At 43.9% G+C, this 17,100-nt stretch overlaps 1 protein-coding gene across 1 annotated transcript in view; it reads left to right on the top strand.

The window, feature by feature from the left end:
• Positions 1-6,161, top strand: part of ACER2 (alkaline ceramidase 2) — a 30,013-nt gene extending 23,852 nt beyond the window's left edge. Inside the window, exon 6 of the mRNA XM_047767588.1 lies at positions 1,982-6,161. Within this exon, the coding sequence (XP_047623544.1) occupies positions 1,982-2,168 (187 nt within the window). The 3' untranslated portion in view covers positions 2,169-6,161. The remainder of the gene's footprint in view (positions 1-1,981) is intronic.
• Positions 6,162-17,100: the final 10,939 nt, after the last annotated feature.

Here is a 17,100-nt window from a genome sequence, read left to right as displayed (position 1 = left end):
CTCTATTAATGGGTATTTAGGTTATTTCTAACTTTTCACTTTTACAAGCAATTGGCAATGAACCTCTCTATTTGTTCCTATACCTGCATATTTCCTTAAATTGAAACATGTTGACAAACCAGAGATATCATTGAACACTTTTTACCAAAAATCTATTAAGATAGTGCCTTTTACCTACACTTTTACGTATACTGGATATCAGTAACTTTAAAAAAAACTTTGCTAATCTGGTTGAAAAGATTTTTTTATTTTCATGTCTTTTTTAAGAAATAATTTTGTTGAGCATTTTTTCAAATGTAAATATACTGTGTATGTCCTTTTGAAATGTACATTTTAAGTTTCTTTATCATACCCATGGAATGTTTGTTTTTAAAACTTTATATCTAGTACCTAGTGCCTGACACATAGTAGAAAATCATTACTGTCATACACCTGTGTGCCATTTTTTGTGCACATTTGCAACATTTTCAAAAGTACAGAGCATAATACATGGAGTCCCCAGGTATGCAGCCCTGAGCTTCAGTATGATCTGCCTGAGGCTAACCTTGTTCATGGCACCCTCACTCACTACCCACCCCACCCTGAGGATTATAAAGCAGACTCCAGATAGCCTGTGAAATTATTTGTTTTTTTAGGGTTCTTTCTAATACAGGGATTTTAACCCTTCATCACATGGTACAAATATTTCCCCTTAATATGTTAATGATATTATTTATTGGTCATTTTTGGCCACCCTGCAGCCTATGGAGCTTCCAGGCCAGGGATCAGAGCCACAGTCACACCCTAAGCTGGATCCCTAACCCACTGTGGTGGTCATGGAACCGGCATCCTAGCAGCTCCCAAGAGTCTGCTGATCCTGCTACGCCACAGCAGGAACTCTGCCACACTGGTTTTAAATTTTGTGTGTTCACCTCTCTCAGTCTTTTCCTTTAGGTTTTCTCCCGCCTCCCTTCTACATGCATCAAAGTATGGCTGTGACAGCCTTTAAATGCCACTGTTCCCAACTAAGCAAACTGGTAGGACTCTTTATTACACAAGTTTTTAAACATGTGTTACATGTGGCTAACACATCCATTCCCTTTAGGGTTTCTGAACTTTGTGTCATTCTAAGAAAAGCCTCCCCCAAAGTATATGAAGAAAATATTTTCTTTAAATATGTTTTTAAAATGTATTTTAAATCTCTAATTCATCTGGAATTAAGTTTCAATATAAGGTACAAAGTAGGATGACATGCCTTTCAATGGTCCCTTGCATGATAAATATGAAAACTTATAAGCACAGTGAAGATAATAATTTAAAATAGTTTCCTACTTCTAAACTGCAGAAGTAGATGAATTAGTATAAAGTTATTCCTAATGAAGGGTGTGAGGTACCTAGAGCCAATTATTAATGTGAGAAGGTAGAACTCAGTCCCACATGCTCTTCAGTCATTTACATCCTCTTAGTGCGTTTTTTTTGTTTTGTTTTGTTTTTCCTTTTTCTTTTTCAGGCCTCACCCTCAGGCATATGTATGTTTCCAGGCTACGGGTGCCTTGCAACAGCAACTTGGGGGATCAAGCTGGATATGCCACCTACACTGCAGCTCACAGCCATGCATTATCCCCAACCCACTGAGCACAGCCAGGGATAGAACCTGCATCCTGAGGGAGACTATGTGGGGTCCTTAACCCGGCTGAGCCACAGAGGAATTCCAGCGCCTCTGTTTCAAATCCTTAGGCCTCAGTCTTTTTGGTTAAGAGCCAAAGGCACTTGTAATTTTGCCTATCAAGCCAGAATATTTTAGAAATTTCCACAAGAGACCTTGCTGGAACAGGATTTATCCTTCTCCTATTCCAGATTATTGGGCACCTTCACCCTTTGTTACCTGGGCTCAGCAATTGGCCATAGCTGGCGGGTGGGGTGCGGGGAGGGTTGAGGAGCAGATTCCTTCCAGCGCTTGCAGCCGCAGCGGCCACTTCTCACTACACGTCTCCCTCCACAGGCACATCCTCATCTGCCTTGCTGCCTACTTGGGCTGTGTGTGTTTTGCTTACTTCGATGCTGCCTCCGAGATCCCGGAGCAAGGCCCCGTCATTAAGTTCTGGCCCAGCGAAAGATGGGCCTTCATTGGTGTCCCTTACGTGTCCCTCCTCTGCGCCAACAAGAAATCGCCCGTCAAGATCACATGATGGCAAGGCGGAGGCTGGTCTCTCTAAGCATTTTCCCGCGTGCACCTCAAAGTTCATTTGCCAGCCAGGACAGCTGGGGACGTCCCCAGAGTCTGGGGTGGGGGTTTGTCTTTAAAATTCTGTTCCCTTGGGTTCTAATTAGTGTGTCTGTGGCCCGCCAACCCTCCACGGTGCGTGGGAGCAGCAGGCGACTTCCCTGTCCCGAAGGGGAAGGAGAAGGTTGAGGGGCACTGGGGATGCCCTTTCAGTGTCCCCTCCAGCTGCAATGCTGTTGGGCTGCGTTGTTTATGGTAATGGCAGGGCAGTGCCCGGCGGGACCCAGCGCTGCTGCACGAGCCTGGCTTCCGGGAGAGATTTTGCTCAGATGCCACAGTACCCACGTGCTGCTCTCGGAGTGGCTTTTGCTGTGACAGAGTCTGCTGCCAGACAAGAACCTCTGATTGTGTGATGGAAGAGGCCAGAGAGTTTCATTTGGGGAAATTGTCGGAAAACGAAAGCAAACAAGTGGCACCCACACGGGACTTGTGGCAGTTGGAGAGCCGATTTTCCCCTCACAGGTCTCCATGATCTAGATTTTGTTTTACATACATGTGTGAATCTTTTTCCGGCTACCTCCGCTGAGAGATGGAGACTTGCCTTCAGATCAGGGGGAAGCTCATGAGAAAAACCCTCTATGCCAAAAATGACTTTTAAGCTATTCTTGAAGTCGAGCACAATTTTAAGTGCTAACATTATCTGCTGCCCCCACCTCCGCCCCAGCCCAGTAAGCATCAGATACACAGAGATTAGATACAGTGTGAGCATTCTATACACAGACCCTCCACCCCATCCCCTTCTTACTGCTTGACCTCTGTGACATTGCCAAAGGCCTGGGACAATCGTGGTGGGGGTCCTGTTTCAAAATTTGGAGCCAACATCAAGTTTTCAAAGCTTGTTCTCATTGGAAGCCTCCTATAGGCTGTTCTAGTCTGGAAACTACTCTCTAGAACCTTGCCTCTTCCCAGTATTTACTGTGGGAATTACACTCCAGATTCTCACAGGACAAGGTGCTTCCTGTGGTTTTCTCCAGGCATCTGACCACTCGCTTTTCTTAAGCGCTGGCGGTAACTACACACTGGCCGCTGTGGGTGCAGCAGGGCCAATCTCTTGCCTTCTGAGTTCTTCTCACCTACAGTGACACTGGCTACAACTCATATTTTCATTGGGCTGAAGGGAAGACTGCACAGCTGTCCTCAAGGTGTGAGGGGAAATTCATGACCTCAGGGATACTCATTTTAACTCAGGCATCTCTTGCTTTGCAACATTCCATTATGGGAGAGGGCAGGACAGATGTGTCCTCCTTGTGTGGACAGGAATCACGTCATCATCCTAAATATTTAAGAGTTGGGCAGTAGCAGTTTGGGCCACATCTGGGAACTCTTTACTGTAGTTAGAATTTGCATAAGATCTAAGGCAAAAAGTCCAAGGAGCAGCTAAAGTTAAAGAAACAAAATGACTTTATTTCTGTGGTTTTCCAATTATTTTAGCAGCAGAAACCTGGTAGCAGTAAGAAATCTTATGGAACCCTATTGTGTGAAATAAGTTGTATTTTATTAAATTTATTTTGAGGTTAAACTTCTAGCATTTCCTGAATTATATACAAGGCAGTGAAAAATGCCAATTAACAAACTTTCCAGGGTAGAAAAATTTAGTATTATGTCAGTGTACATGACAATATTTGAATTAAAATATTTGTGAAACCTCTAATGTACCTCTCTGAGATCTAGGTGGGTCATGGAACAAAATTGGAAAAAGGCTAAGTCCTTTGGGTTTAGAGGAAGTACCCTAACTCCCAAGGCTATTTATGTCCTTCTAGAAGACAAATGACTAACTTTCAGAAGGAATGCTTTTGCTATGAAAAACAGAATGCCCTTCTAGAGGCTGATTTTAACAGGATGAGGGCTGAGAGGGAAGTGTGGAATGGGATGTATTTGAGGAAGACAAAACATAACTACTTTTTTTGGTCTTTTTAGGGCTGTACCCATGCCTCTGGAAGTTCCAAGGCTAGGGGTCAAATTGGAGCTGCAGCTGCTGGTTACGCCACAGCCACAGCCACGAGGGACCCTAGCCACATCTGTGACTTACACCATAGCTCATGGCAATGCCAGATCCCCGACCCACTGAGCGAGGCCAGGGATCAAACCCATGTCTTCATGAATACTAGTCGGATTTGTTGCCAGGGAACACCAATATAACTACTTTTGAACAGAAATCACTTTTGGACAGAAATCACTATCACTTGATGGTGGAAATCAACAGAGTAGGAATATACCAATGTTAAGTTAGATTTATGGTATCATTCATATTTATATTTACATTTATATTTATAATTTTTATAGCACTACATGCTTTGTAAAGAAAATGGGGATCTTACAGAAAAGTTGGAGGAGAAGAAAAAAACGTAATCGTTGGTATTTCTCTAGCTCAAGGACAACTGTTGTATATATATTTTGATTTATTTCCTTCTGGTCTTCCTCCTCCACAGTATAGTTGTAAATAGATGTCTTTCAGAGCTGACAGCTGACCTTGTACTTTGAATGGAATATAAATGCCAGTGGTATATTGTTCATGAAGAGCAGGTTTGGGAATATACTAGAGTTAGCTACACACTTGATTATTCATCACTGGATTCTAAGACTTACTACTGAGTCTGCCCTTGTAGTTGAACCTCACATGAATGGGCCCTAGGAAGTCATGAACTGAATTCTACTTCTTGGTATGCTTCTGCGCTTAGATGCACAAGTCAGAGAAAACAGCTGTTAAATATATGGTTCTACATGTTTTGATGTTCTTGGGTTTTTGAAAAAAGTGACTAGCTTATTTCATTAATTGATATGCAATCAACAATCTCTTTTCCTCCCCTGATAGTTCAAGGACATGGACATTTGACACTGGGGAGTTAGGTCATGGCAGTTACTCAACATGGCTATTAAATTATTCTGGTTCAAATTTACCTAAGATCAATACTCAGCAGGTACTGGATTTAGGCTATTAAAAAAAATTAATGTTACTAACTGATCATTTAAGTCAATGATTCTTGCTTTGTAGTGTTTGATTGATGTGTTTTAGAAAAAACAGTATTTTCTCCCCCTTTATTATTATAATCAAACAAGCACCTCTGAAATATTTTAAAGGTGTTTGGGGGTGGGATATCTCAATCTACTTGATAACAGGCTACATTTTGGGGAACTCTGCCCATCTCTCAGAAGAATGCCTAAAACATTAATTATGGAACAAAGATGTTCTGTTGAGGGATGAAGTGTGATGGTTGTCAAGCACAGGCTTTGTAAAAATGCTGTCACCTACTTATTGGATTTCTCAGGTGTGCAAAAACTTCTCACCAGTTCATTATGCTTACGTGAGCTGGTGCCACGTGGGAGGTGGCAGAACTGGGAATTGAGCCTTCCTTGAACCTTGATCCCTTGAGGCTGACATGGAACCATCTCTAGGGGACAGGTGGGGGCAAAAACCAAGGCCCCTCTCATAGCTCCTTTTCTTCAAATGAACTTGGAGCCTTTAATAGCCAGCTCTGCCTGGGTGCTGCCATTCCAACTGGTCAAAGACAAGCCTTGGGCCAGGTTGGGCTTCTCAATGGATTTTATAAACATCATTCTCCTACAGATTTTTTTTTTCCAATCTAATTTAAACTAATTGTTTAAATTGTTCCTTTCCCTCTATGCTAAACCAGATTGAAGACTATTTTGTAACCACAACATGTAATCAGAGCAAATAGAGTATTTTCAGATAGATACCTTGTTTTGTACTTCTTGTAGGGTGTGCCGTGTAAGGGTGGTAAATTCACTGGCTGTGGTAGCATTGAATCTCCATTGCTTTGGGAGGGATTGAAGGCCTTTTGAAGTGGAGCTTTTGCACTTTATGCTCTTTTGGTGAACCATTGTGGTGGCTAGGTGGCTACCTTTGATATTAAAGCCTTAAGTGGCATTTTTCTGTGAATGATCATTTGTGTTTGTGTTTATTTCCAAACCGATTTCTGTCCTATTTGTAGTGGAAAATGCATTTAATGGATTGGAAAGTACATTTGCTCAAATTCATTTATTATTGAGTTATTAAACACACTTAAAATTAGTATAGTTAATTGTCAGCTTCTTCCCAGAGCTATGAAGTTAATACACCCATGTATTTTCAGTGTCAAGTACCTAGAGGCAATTTTTATTGAAATTTCTATTATGTCATTTGGATATAAACTCTCAGAGAAAACAACTCATCTGGGCTGGAGTTCATCCAGTCACTGGAAGCAAGACCGTATGACAATACAAAATAGTAAATTAGTCTAACAGGAAAATTATATGTTTACTTATTTTTTTAATTTAAAAAAATAGGTCACAGGAAATTTTTTTCATTTTAATTTTTTTGGCCACTCCTGAGGCATGCGGAAAGTTCCTGGGCCAGGGATTGAACTGCGCCATAGCAGTGACAATGCCAGGTCCTTAACCTGCTGTGTCACCAGGGAACTTCCTATGATTTTTTTTTTAAATTAAGGGATTTTGAAAAATTAAGGGACTTTTTTTTTTTGGTCTTTTTTTCGCTATTTCTTTGGGCCGCTCCCACGGCATATGGAGGTTCCCAGGCTAGGGGTTGAATCGTAGCTGCAGCCCCCGGCCTACGCCAGAGCCACAGCAACACCAGATCTGAGCCGCGTCTGCGACCTACACCACAGCTCACTGCAACGCTGGATCCTTAACCCACTGAGCAAGGGCAGGGACCGAACCCACAACCTCACGGTTCCTAGTCGGATTCATTAACCACTGTGCCACGACGGGAACTCCAAAAAATTAAGGGACTTTTAAAAAATTACTAAATAATATAACAATCAAGAGGAGAAAGTGTGGGTTAGCAATGTGAGTATCCTCACAGTGGCTTTTTAGACTTTTTTCCTGGCCAGGGTGAGGGGACGAGGGTGGGCACAGAAGTCTGATATTCTGTTGTAAGCAGTGGCCTTCTCCCTAGGAAAATGCCCAGAGTTTTCTGTATATACAGATGTCCTCAGAGGCCACTAGGTAAAGAACTGTGACAGGAGCCTAACCCATCCTTTCAGATGAAATTGGCTATCTCCACAGCTCTGATTTCCCAATGCCCTTAAAGACCGTGCCCCAACCCCCCGCCCCTTCCCTTGAGAGAACTTTGCAGAAGGAGGGCCGGAGGGGGACCGACCCAGGGGGCTAGAAACTTACTCCTTAGGCGTTAAAATGAATTTGGAAGTGCTCTCTTCCTCAAGACTCTTTCCTGGTTTATAGGTTCAGGCACTCCCTAAAATCCTAACTGTGTCTGTTATACTACTCTATTTTGCATTGTTGAAGTTTTCCGTAATAAAATTTTTTTAAAATGGTATTTTGGTTTTCCTCCTCTGTTCTCTCGGGGGGCGGGGCTCAGCTTCCTCCTCTTACTCCACCTTGTGGGCTGGCGGCCCCTCTCCCCAGTTTAAGGAGTTATCTTTGTCTCTCAGGCACTTCGGTGTCTGACCACCTCCAGGTTTGGCACACCCGGCTTACCTTGCAAGTCTCGCTGGGTATGAGCTCACTAAAAGAGTAAGATCAACCTCACCTGGGCTTTTGTTGGCTTATTTTTGTATCTCTCATTAAAACAGAACATTTGGATCAGATGCTTTTACAACTGAGCACAGAGATTCCAACACTAGTTTTAAAAAAATGTAGCAGCGAAAAAAATTGGAGTTTATTTTTGTATTAGGGACAGTGGTGGCAAAGTGGCTAGATGGGAGGGCCGGGGGCGTGGGGCGGCAGAAAATGCGTAAGAGCATTGGCGATTTTGTCTAGAGACGTCGCCTGCAAACAAAGGCAGACGTAGCCACCAGGGTTGGGGGGACCCAGAGAAACTCCTGGAGTAATATTGCCATCTAGTGGCTTTTTGGGGTATTGCTCTTAGTGACACAAACGAAGCCCTTCCAGATTGCTCATCATTCATTCCTGAACTCACTAGGTTTGTCACAAAACTTTCACAAGTAACACAACCTCTTTTGGAGCCCAAGTATGTTTCCCTGTCTTCCTTTTCCTTTGCTCCCTTCTTTCAGCAACTCCTTCACCTACTACGTATTTGATCTTATTAGATTAAAAAACAATCTGCCAAATACCTTAAACCAAATATTTCCTGTTCATAAGACCAGCTTTAGGCAGAAGTGATCTGGAGAAATTTTTAATCCACCGGAGTTAAATTTTATTTTTATTTTATTTTTTTGAGACAATATATTTCAAATTTAAAGAATTACTTAATACATATTACAGAAAAGAGAAAATCAAACCAAAAAAGTTGAGAAATTCAAAGAAACAATGATGAACAAAGAAATTGGTAGTATGTTGGTAACAGTAAAGAGGAACTGATGATACTGATGAATAAACAAAATGCAGTATATCCATACGACTGAACATTACTCTGCCATAAAAAGAAATGAAGTACTGATACATGCTGCAATATAGATGCTCCTTGAAAACATTATGCTAAGTAACAAAAACCAGTTACAAAAGACTGCATACTCTATAATCCATTCATATTAAAGTCTAGAATACAGACACCTATAGAGACAGAAAGTAGTTTAGTGGTTACTTAGGGCTTAGGGAGGGGAAGGAAGGGAGGTGAGAAGTGATAGCTAAAGAATACTAGGTTTCTTCCTCAGGAGATGAAAATATTCTTAAATTAACTCCGATATTAGTTGCACATAATTGTGAAGATGGTATAAACTGTTAAATCGTACACTTTCAAATGGGTGAATTGTATCATGTGAATTATACCTCAAAAAAGCTGTTTTTTAAAAATGAAGGTGAGGGAGTTCCTGTCGTGGCTCAGTGGTTAACAAATCCGACTAGGAACCACAAGGTTGTGTGTTCTCGTTCCCTGGCCTCCCTCAATGGATTAAGGATCCCACATTGCCGTGAACTGTGGTACAGGTCACAGACACAGCTCAGATCTGGCATTGCTGTGGCTTTGGCATAGGCCAGCAGCTACAGTTCTGACTAGACCGCTAGCCTGGGAACCTCCATGTGCCGTGGGTGCGGCCCTAGAAAAGACAAAAAAAAAAAAAATGAAGGTGAGGAGTTCCCATTGTGGTGCAGACCTAAAGAACCAGACTATATTCATGAGGACATAGGTTCAATCCCTGGCCATGCTCAGTGGGTTAAGGATCTGTCATTGCTGTGAGCTGTGGTGTAGATCACAGATGCGGCTCAGACCCCATGTTGCTGTGGCTGTGTTGTAGGCCAGCAACTGCAGCTCTAATTCGACCCCTAGCCTGGGGAGTTAAATTTTATTTTAGGCATTAATAGTTCCGTTTACACAAGTCAAATATCAGTACCATCCCCCAAATTTAAAGACCGAATCCAGTTTGAACCAACATTTTGCAAATGCCTACTGTGCTAATACAGAGGGGTGTGGGATGAGCGCAGTAGTGAGCTGGGGCAGGGGTGGGGAGGGACCACCAACTGCTGAAATCCTTGCCTAAGACAGGAACGAACAGTGGTGGGGTGGCTGGCAGGAGAGAGCAGCCAGGATCCACCCTGGGGAGAGTTGGGGTCTGAGAATTCGAAGCTTTGACTGATGGTCAGTGAGCCACGTGTAATATGTAATCTCAATAATACGCAGGGAAAGTATATTTAGGAGTGTTATTATTTTCTTAAAGAAAATCTTATTTGCGAGCCCATTACATAAATTATCTTTCACCCAACTCATTATTTACTCCTTACGATTATTTTATAAGGCTATTATTAGTCCTGTTCTGAATACTATAAAACTGAGGCTCAGAATGTATTTTGACCACAGCTATTAAGTGATAAAGTCAAGACGTGAACTCAAGATTTTCAACTCTTAAGTTTAGTTCTCTTTGCACAAAGGATTTAATCTCATTTTCAAAATGGCAAAGGAGGTAAAGGTTTTTTATATGGATGGACACCAAATTGGGATTACCAGTTTCAAAAATGTCCCATTAAAACATATGGTTAGATACTAAGTGAAGTCAGAAATATTCATGAGATCACTAAGGTGTGATCACTAATAAAAATGATACAAAAGAACTTACAAGTTAGAAACAGACCCAAAGATTTTGAAACCAAATTTATGGTTACCTAAGAGGAAAGATGGAGATGGGAAAGATAAATTAGGTGGTTGGGATTAATATATACATGCTACTATATATAAAATAGATAGGTAACAAGGACCTACTCTATAGCACAGGGTGATTATGTAATAATCCATATGGGAAAAGAATCTGAAAAGGAATATGTATGTATAACTGATTTACTTTGCTATACACCTGCAACAAACTTTGTAAGTCAACTATACTCCAATAAAATTAAAAAATAAAACAAATTAAACAAAACATAGTAGAAGTTGCCTTGTATTAGATGCTCAATAAAAGGCAGCTAACAATCATGCTAACCTACCCCCCAAGCAACCCTGGGTGACAGTGTCATTTTGCATCCTTACAGCTGGCTCCCCGGGATTGGCGTGGGGGGAGGTGTATTCATTGTGGACTCCTCCCTCCTCTGGTTCCATAATCTAAGCTCTCTCTCTTCAGTGGCAGACCCAAAAAACCAATTCCTTCCTGGCCATCTCTATTTGGATATCCAGTAGGTACTTCACCTCTCAAACTTGCACCTTGCATAACTTTTCAGTAAATCATGCTACTCCATGCAGTTGCCAGTCCCCACTTCTCTCGGTTGTCCAAACCTACTGAAGGATTAAAATCAATCCTCTTAATCCCAACTTCACCTGTGTCACAAATCCATCCTGTTCTCTCTGTCCTAGAGAGGGCACTGCCTTCTCTTGCTAACCCATCCCATGTACTTAGGCTTGTTTTTCACAAGTGAAATTTGATGGGTCATTTCCCTGCTCAAAACCCATCAACTCTTCCCCTTTGCTCTTTAGAGCAAAACTTATCTGCAAGCCTTAGTGTGATTTAGGATCCTCTTCACCATCTGGTCCTAGCCTTTTCCTATCTTGTTTTGAGTTTCTCTCCCTTTGTCCCCTTCACTTGAGTCTTTCAGATGTTTGTGTAGTTCTGTGTGGCCCTTCATGGCCTGTACTGTTACTGTTGCCATGTAACAAACCACCCTAAAACTTAGTGGCTTAAACAAAGATTACCTTACAGTTTAAGACCCTTACAGGGTCATAAATCAGAGCAGCTTAGGTGGGCAATTCTGGCTCAGGGTCCCATCATGAATCTGTAATGAAGGTATTGGTTAGGGCTGTAGTTATCTGAAGGCTTGACTGGGGTTGTAGGATTCACCTCCCAAATAGTTCACTCTCACAACTGTGGGCTGGATGCCTGAGCTCTTGCCGTGTGGACCTCTCTGCAGGGCTCCTCCAGTGTCCTTACAATAGGACAGCCGATGGCTCCCAGACAGAGTGTCCAAGAGAGCAGATGGGTAGCTGCGATATCTTTTATATGTTACCTAGCTTCAGAAATCACTTCTATAATAGTCTATTTGTTAGGTTAAGTCAGCCCTATGCAGTATGGGAAGGGACTGCACAAAGGTTCGAAGACCATGGGTCAGAGAGCATTGGAGTCTGGTGTACACAGGACCTCTGCACAAACTGTTCTCTCTGCCTAGAATGCTCCACGTTGTACTCTCCTCACCTCCTAAGATTTCACTTCTTTGGGGAAGCTTTTCATATTACACCTCCCTCCTTCTACCCTCTCCATTTTTTTTTTTTTAAATGTAGCCACACCCGGCATATGGAAGTTCCCAGGCCAGGGATTGAATCTGAGCAATGCCTGTGCCAACCCCAGGTCCTTTAACCCACTGCACCAGGCTTGGGATTCAGCCTGTTCCTCTGCAGTGACATGAGCCACTGTAGTTGGATTCTTAACCCACTGCACCACAGTGGGAACTCCTCCCCAGTGGAAACTTTTATTGTTGTCCATTTCACACTGTGTTGTAATAGCTTCTTTGGGCAGGGACTATGATTTTAAAGATAGTTATTTCCTCCCAAACGTGGCACGAAGTCAAAACCTGTGGAATTTAATACAGGGAACCAGGGTTTAAAGTGGGGTACTGGTTATGAGTGGAGAGGAGCAATTGCAGAAAACATTATGCAGATAGAACAAACATTTCTCATGAGTGGAAGTGGAGGCAGGGGGGTGGAAGTCCAAAAGGGGTCCCAGTATTAGTTTCCTACAGCTGCTGTTATTAAGCTCCCACAAACTTTGTGGCTTAAAACAATACACATTTAAATTGTCTTGTAGTGCTGGGAGTCCGAAGTCCAAAGTGGGTTTCCCTGGGCTAAATCAAGGTGTTCTCAGGGCTCCATTCATTCTGGAAGCCTCTAGCAAGTTTGTCTCCTCACCTCTTTTAACTTCTAGAGGCTGCCAGCCCTCCTTGGTTCCTTCCATTCTCAACACAAGAAATCTTTGGCTAAGTCCTCATGCTACTGTCTTTTTTAAAATTACTCAATGAATTTATTACATTTGTAGTTGTACAATGATCATCACAATCCAATTTTATAGGATTTCCATCTCACAACCCCAGAACATCCTCCCACCCTCTTTCTGGTTCTTTACTGCCTCCATCATCCCTTTATGAGGACCTGTGTCATTACATTGTGTCCACTCAGATAATCCAGCATCATCTCCCACCTTGGGGTCCGACGACTGGAAATCTTAATTCCACGGGCAATCTTAATTTCCTTTTGCCATGTGACCTAAAATATTCATTAGTTCTGGGGATTAGGATGTGGATATCTCTGGGGGACCATTAGGCTGCCTACCACAACCCCCAAGTATCAAGTTTATGTAGTGATACAATGATGGTGCTATGAGCCAAGGCAGAGATGTCAGCAGAGGGAATCTTAAGAGAGCAGCTAACATTTAGTGCAGGCTGGCTCTGTGTCAAACACCTTGCATATGCTAGTTCATTTAATCCCATGGCAACTTTGGATACCTTGGCAATGGACGGCATGGTGTTCATTTGTCTGTGGTCCTTCTTGCCCCACCAGTGGTAGCTCCGTGAGGGCTGGGACCCTGTGTGTATTATTCACAGCTGTTCCCTGAGCACTAGAGCAGTAGCCATTGCACAGGAGGAACTCAGTATTTGTTGAGTGAACGGATGGTTAACCATGTCTCAGCTCAAACTGCCCTAACACAATACCACCGAGGGCTTGGCCTTAAGAGGAGACATTTCTCACACTTTATGAGACCGGAGAGTCCAAGACCAACATGCCAGCAGATTCGGTTCCTGGTGAGGACTGGCTTCCTGGCTTGCACATGGCCACCTCCTCACGTGGTCAGGGAGAGTGAAAGAGCGCTGATGTTTCTTCACCTTGTAAGGGCAAGAATCCCATCAGGGGTGCCCCACGGACCTCATCTTAACCCAATCACCTCCCAAAGGTTCCACCATCTATCACACTGGTGGTTCGGGCTTCAACACTGGGTTTGGAGGGATGCAAATTTTCAGACCATAGCAGACTGTTTGAGGGAGGTTTTCCTTATCTTCATTTTCCTGATGAAGACCTGAGGCCCAGGGGAGGTGTGTATCTAGCCCAAGACCACGGAGTTGGTAAGTGGCTGAAGTCTGCCTCACCCCCAAACCCGGGGTCCTCCTCTTCATTCCACAGAGAAAAGGGGACTGTGTCCACTGTGCCAAGTGGGGAGAGTTAAGGGTAGGAGGGACGTGACCGGTATATCCCGTCACCTTCTTCGAGGTGCGTTAGGTCCTTATACAGGTCCAGGTAACTGATGCCAAGGCACCGGGCACTCATGTGTGACGTGGAAAGACTGGGGCTCAGAGGCTGAGGCATTGGCCTGAGGACACATGGCTGGTAAATGATGGAGGTGACACATCTTCTGCTCCCAGGGTCACTGTATGTGGTCCTGGGTTTGAGTACCCCTTTCACATTGGGTCAGAGTTTCCTGTGGTTGTGGTTAACAAATGACCATAAGCTAAGGTAGGTGGCTTAAAACAATAGCAATATTCTCTAGAGGTTCTAGAGGTCAGAGGTCAGAAATCAAGAGGTCAGCAGGGTTGGGCTCTTGGTTGAATCCGTTCACTGCTTCTCTCCTACTTTCTAGTGGTTGCCATCCTGCCTCATCTGGCTTCACTCTAGCCGTTGCCTCCGCTGGCACATGGCTTCTCCCTGTTCGTTGAATCTCCCTCTTCTTTCCCTTACAAAGGCACCAGTCACTGGATTTAGAGCCCAATGTAACCTAGTCTGACCTTGTTTTAACTTATTACATTCGCATAGACCTATCTCCAAATAAGGTCAAGGGCTGGGGTCCTCGGGGGCATGCCAGTTTGCAGGGAGGATGGTATTCAATCTACCACACTGTCTCACAAGCTGCTTCCTGGCTCTGCCAAGAATGTGGGGCCCCTCCCTACAGGTTTAGTGAAAGCCACAAGGACAGTGTCTCAGGGCAGCCAGCCTCCTCACTGTACACATGCAGGCACAGACACACACCTGCCCCAGTTTTCCTCTTTCTCTTCCATGGCCCCTGCCGGAGTTTCCTTCAATAAATTTTGCCCTCTGTCCAAAATGGGAGCCTGTGCCCCACCAGGCCACCAGCTATGGAAAATACCTTGAGAAATAGCAAGGGGTGTTTGCCTTAAGGACTTTAGTTTTGTGGGCTGTGGTAGGAAAGAAGGGGTCTTGGGAAGCTTGCCTGCACCTTCACTTGGCAGAACCACCCCACTTCTGTCCCAGACATTTTGGGTGTCTGGTAGGGGGAGGCCAGCTGTCTCCACCCCCATCCCCCACCGACATCCAAACTTAGACCTGAATGGTTGAGGGAGGGCCCAGGCAGATGGCATTTTCTTTTTTCCAGCAGCACCTGATTCTGTCTGTCCAGAATATGAGGGTGTGTGTGTGTGTGTGTGTGAGACAGACAGACTCATGATCACTGTGATGATTGGCCACGTTGGAGAGATGCCCTCCTGGCCAATTGGGATGAAGGTCAGGGACATGTTGGTGCCCGGGTGCCAGGCTGGCCTGGGGAAATGGGGGTGGGAGCAGGCTGAGCCATCAGCCTTCTTGCAGAGGAGGAGCGGGGCACTACCTGTGGCTCCCACCAGGGAGCAGTGCAGCACCACGCAGAGTGCAGGGCTTGGGACAGCCAGGAACCCAGCCTCCAGAACAGGCAGGAGAGAGGTTTCTCAAACCCAGGACCACATACAGTGACCCTGGGAGCAGAAGATGTGTCACCTCCGTCATTTACCAGCCATGTGTCCTCAGGCCAATGCCTCAGCCTCTGAGCCCCAGTCTTTCCATGTCACATACGAGTGCCCAGTGCCTTGGCATCAGTTACCTGGACCTGTATAAGGACCTAACGCACCTCGAAGAAGGTGACAGGATATACCAGTGATGTCCTTGTTACATGACTGTATTGGGAAATTTTTTAAAAATTAAAAAAAATATTCATTATTGGTTTCTGTGGGTCAGGAATTGAGGGGCTTGACAGGGCAGGTTTGATTTAGGGTTTGTCATGAGTTTCAGTGAGATGGCTCAGGATTTTGAGTATTAAGAGCTTGTTAGGAATCTCTAAGTCTCAGTTTTCTCATCTGTAAAATGGAGATAATAAAAAGTTACTTCATAGGGCTGCTAGGATTAATGAAATAATCCACATGTGGCAGAGGTGGCCAATTGCCTACCAGAAGCAGTTTCCTCTTCTTTGTAATAGAAGCTCCAGTTTTTAGCTATGAAGATGGATGACTGTTGGGAATAAAATCTACATTTTCCTTTTTTTTTTTTGCTCCAGTCTTTTCTGTTTGCAGAAGATAGAAGTAGGAATGGTAAGTGGCAATTTTCAGGAAACTTCCTTTGATGGTAATGTCATGTGTCAGCTCGACTGGGCTAAGGGATGCCCAGATGGCTGGTAAAATATTTCCCGTTGTGGCTGTGAGGGTGATTCTGTGAGAGATTAGCATTTGAATTGGTGGACAGAGGAAAGATTGCCTTTGCTAATGTGGGCAGGCTTCACCCAGTCCTTGGAGGGCCTGAACAGAACAAGTAGGCAGGGGAAAGACAAATTTGCCCTTTTTCTCCTTGAGCTGGGACATCCATCTTCTCCTGTGCTCAGACATTGGTGCTCCTGGTTGTCTGGCTTTTAGACTGGGACTGGATTTATACTGTTGCCTCTCCTGGCTCTTTGGCCTTCAGGCTTAGACTCCAACTGCATGACCAGCTTTCCTTGGCCTTTAGCTCACAGTTGGCATATTGTGGGACCTCTCAGCCTTTGTAACTGCATGAGTTAATCCCTCTTCATCTTTCTCTTTACATACTAGTTTCTCTGCAGAACACTAGTATGTACCTTTAAAAAACAACTGATGTCTCCATTTGTTTTTCTTTTGTTGTTGTTGCTCTGCCTCTGTTTGGCTTCCTGGAATGTAGGTGTGGTGGCTGGAGCTCTGGTTACCATCTTGGAACATGGGGACAAGCATCAAACACTTGGGATGAATTGAAGGAGTCTGGGTTCCTAAAATTTGAAGGGAGGTCCCATTCCAACCCTGGACTGCCTGCATTATAAAGAAATACATTTTTTACTCCATTTTAAACAACTGTTATTTGTGATTTCTGACTCACACAGCTGAGGTGAACATCCTACTGACTACAGCCTCAGCAAATGGCTGGTCATCAGGAGGTGCTTGGCATGCTGGTACTTTGATTATTCAAAGCTGGGGTTGGAACAGCCAACCAAACCGCAGAGCTTGGATGTGGGGAGTTGAGCGGACAGCCAGGGTGGTGGGGAAAGGGCACTGAAGTCAAGAGACCTAGGTCATAGTTTCAACTTTAATTTCATAGCTTTCATTTTATCTTCTTCAGCGGAGAGAGGCTGGAGTAGCTCCAGCACTTTCAAATTTTTTTCTCCTCCCCCAACAGCAGAAATTGTTTTTCACTTGGAAGCCAATACATAAGAGATATAAGGAGTACTTCTGACCCA

This window comes from Phacochoerus africanus, chromosome 2, assembly GCF_016906955.1.
Source record: "Phacochoerus africanus isolate WHEZ1 chromosome 2, ROS_Pafr_v1, whole genome shotgun sequence".
Taxonomy (NCBI): domain Eukaryota; kingdom Metazoa; phylum Chordata; class Mammalia; order Artiodactyla; family Suidae; genus Phacochoerus; species Phacochoerus africanus.
The sequence above is the reverse complement of the archived record's forward strand: the minus strand, read 5'-3'. Positions and strand labels throughout refer to the sequence as shown.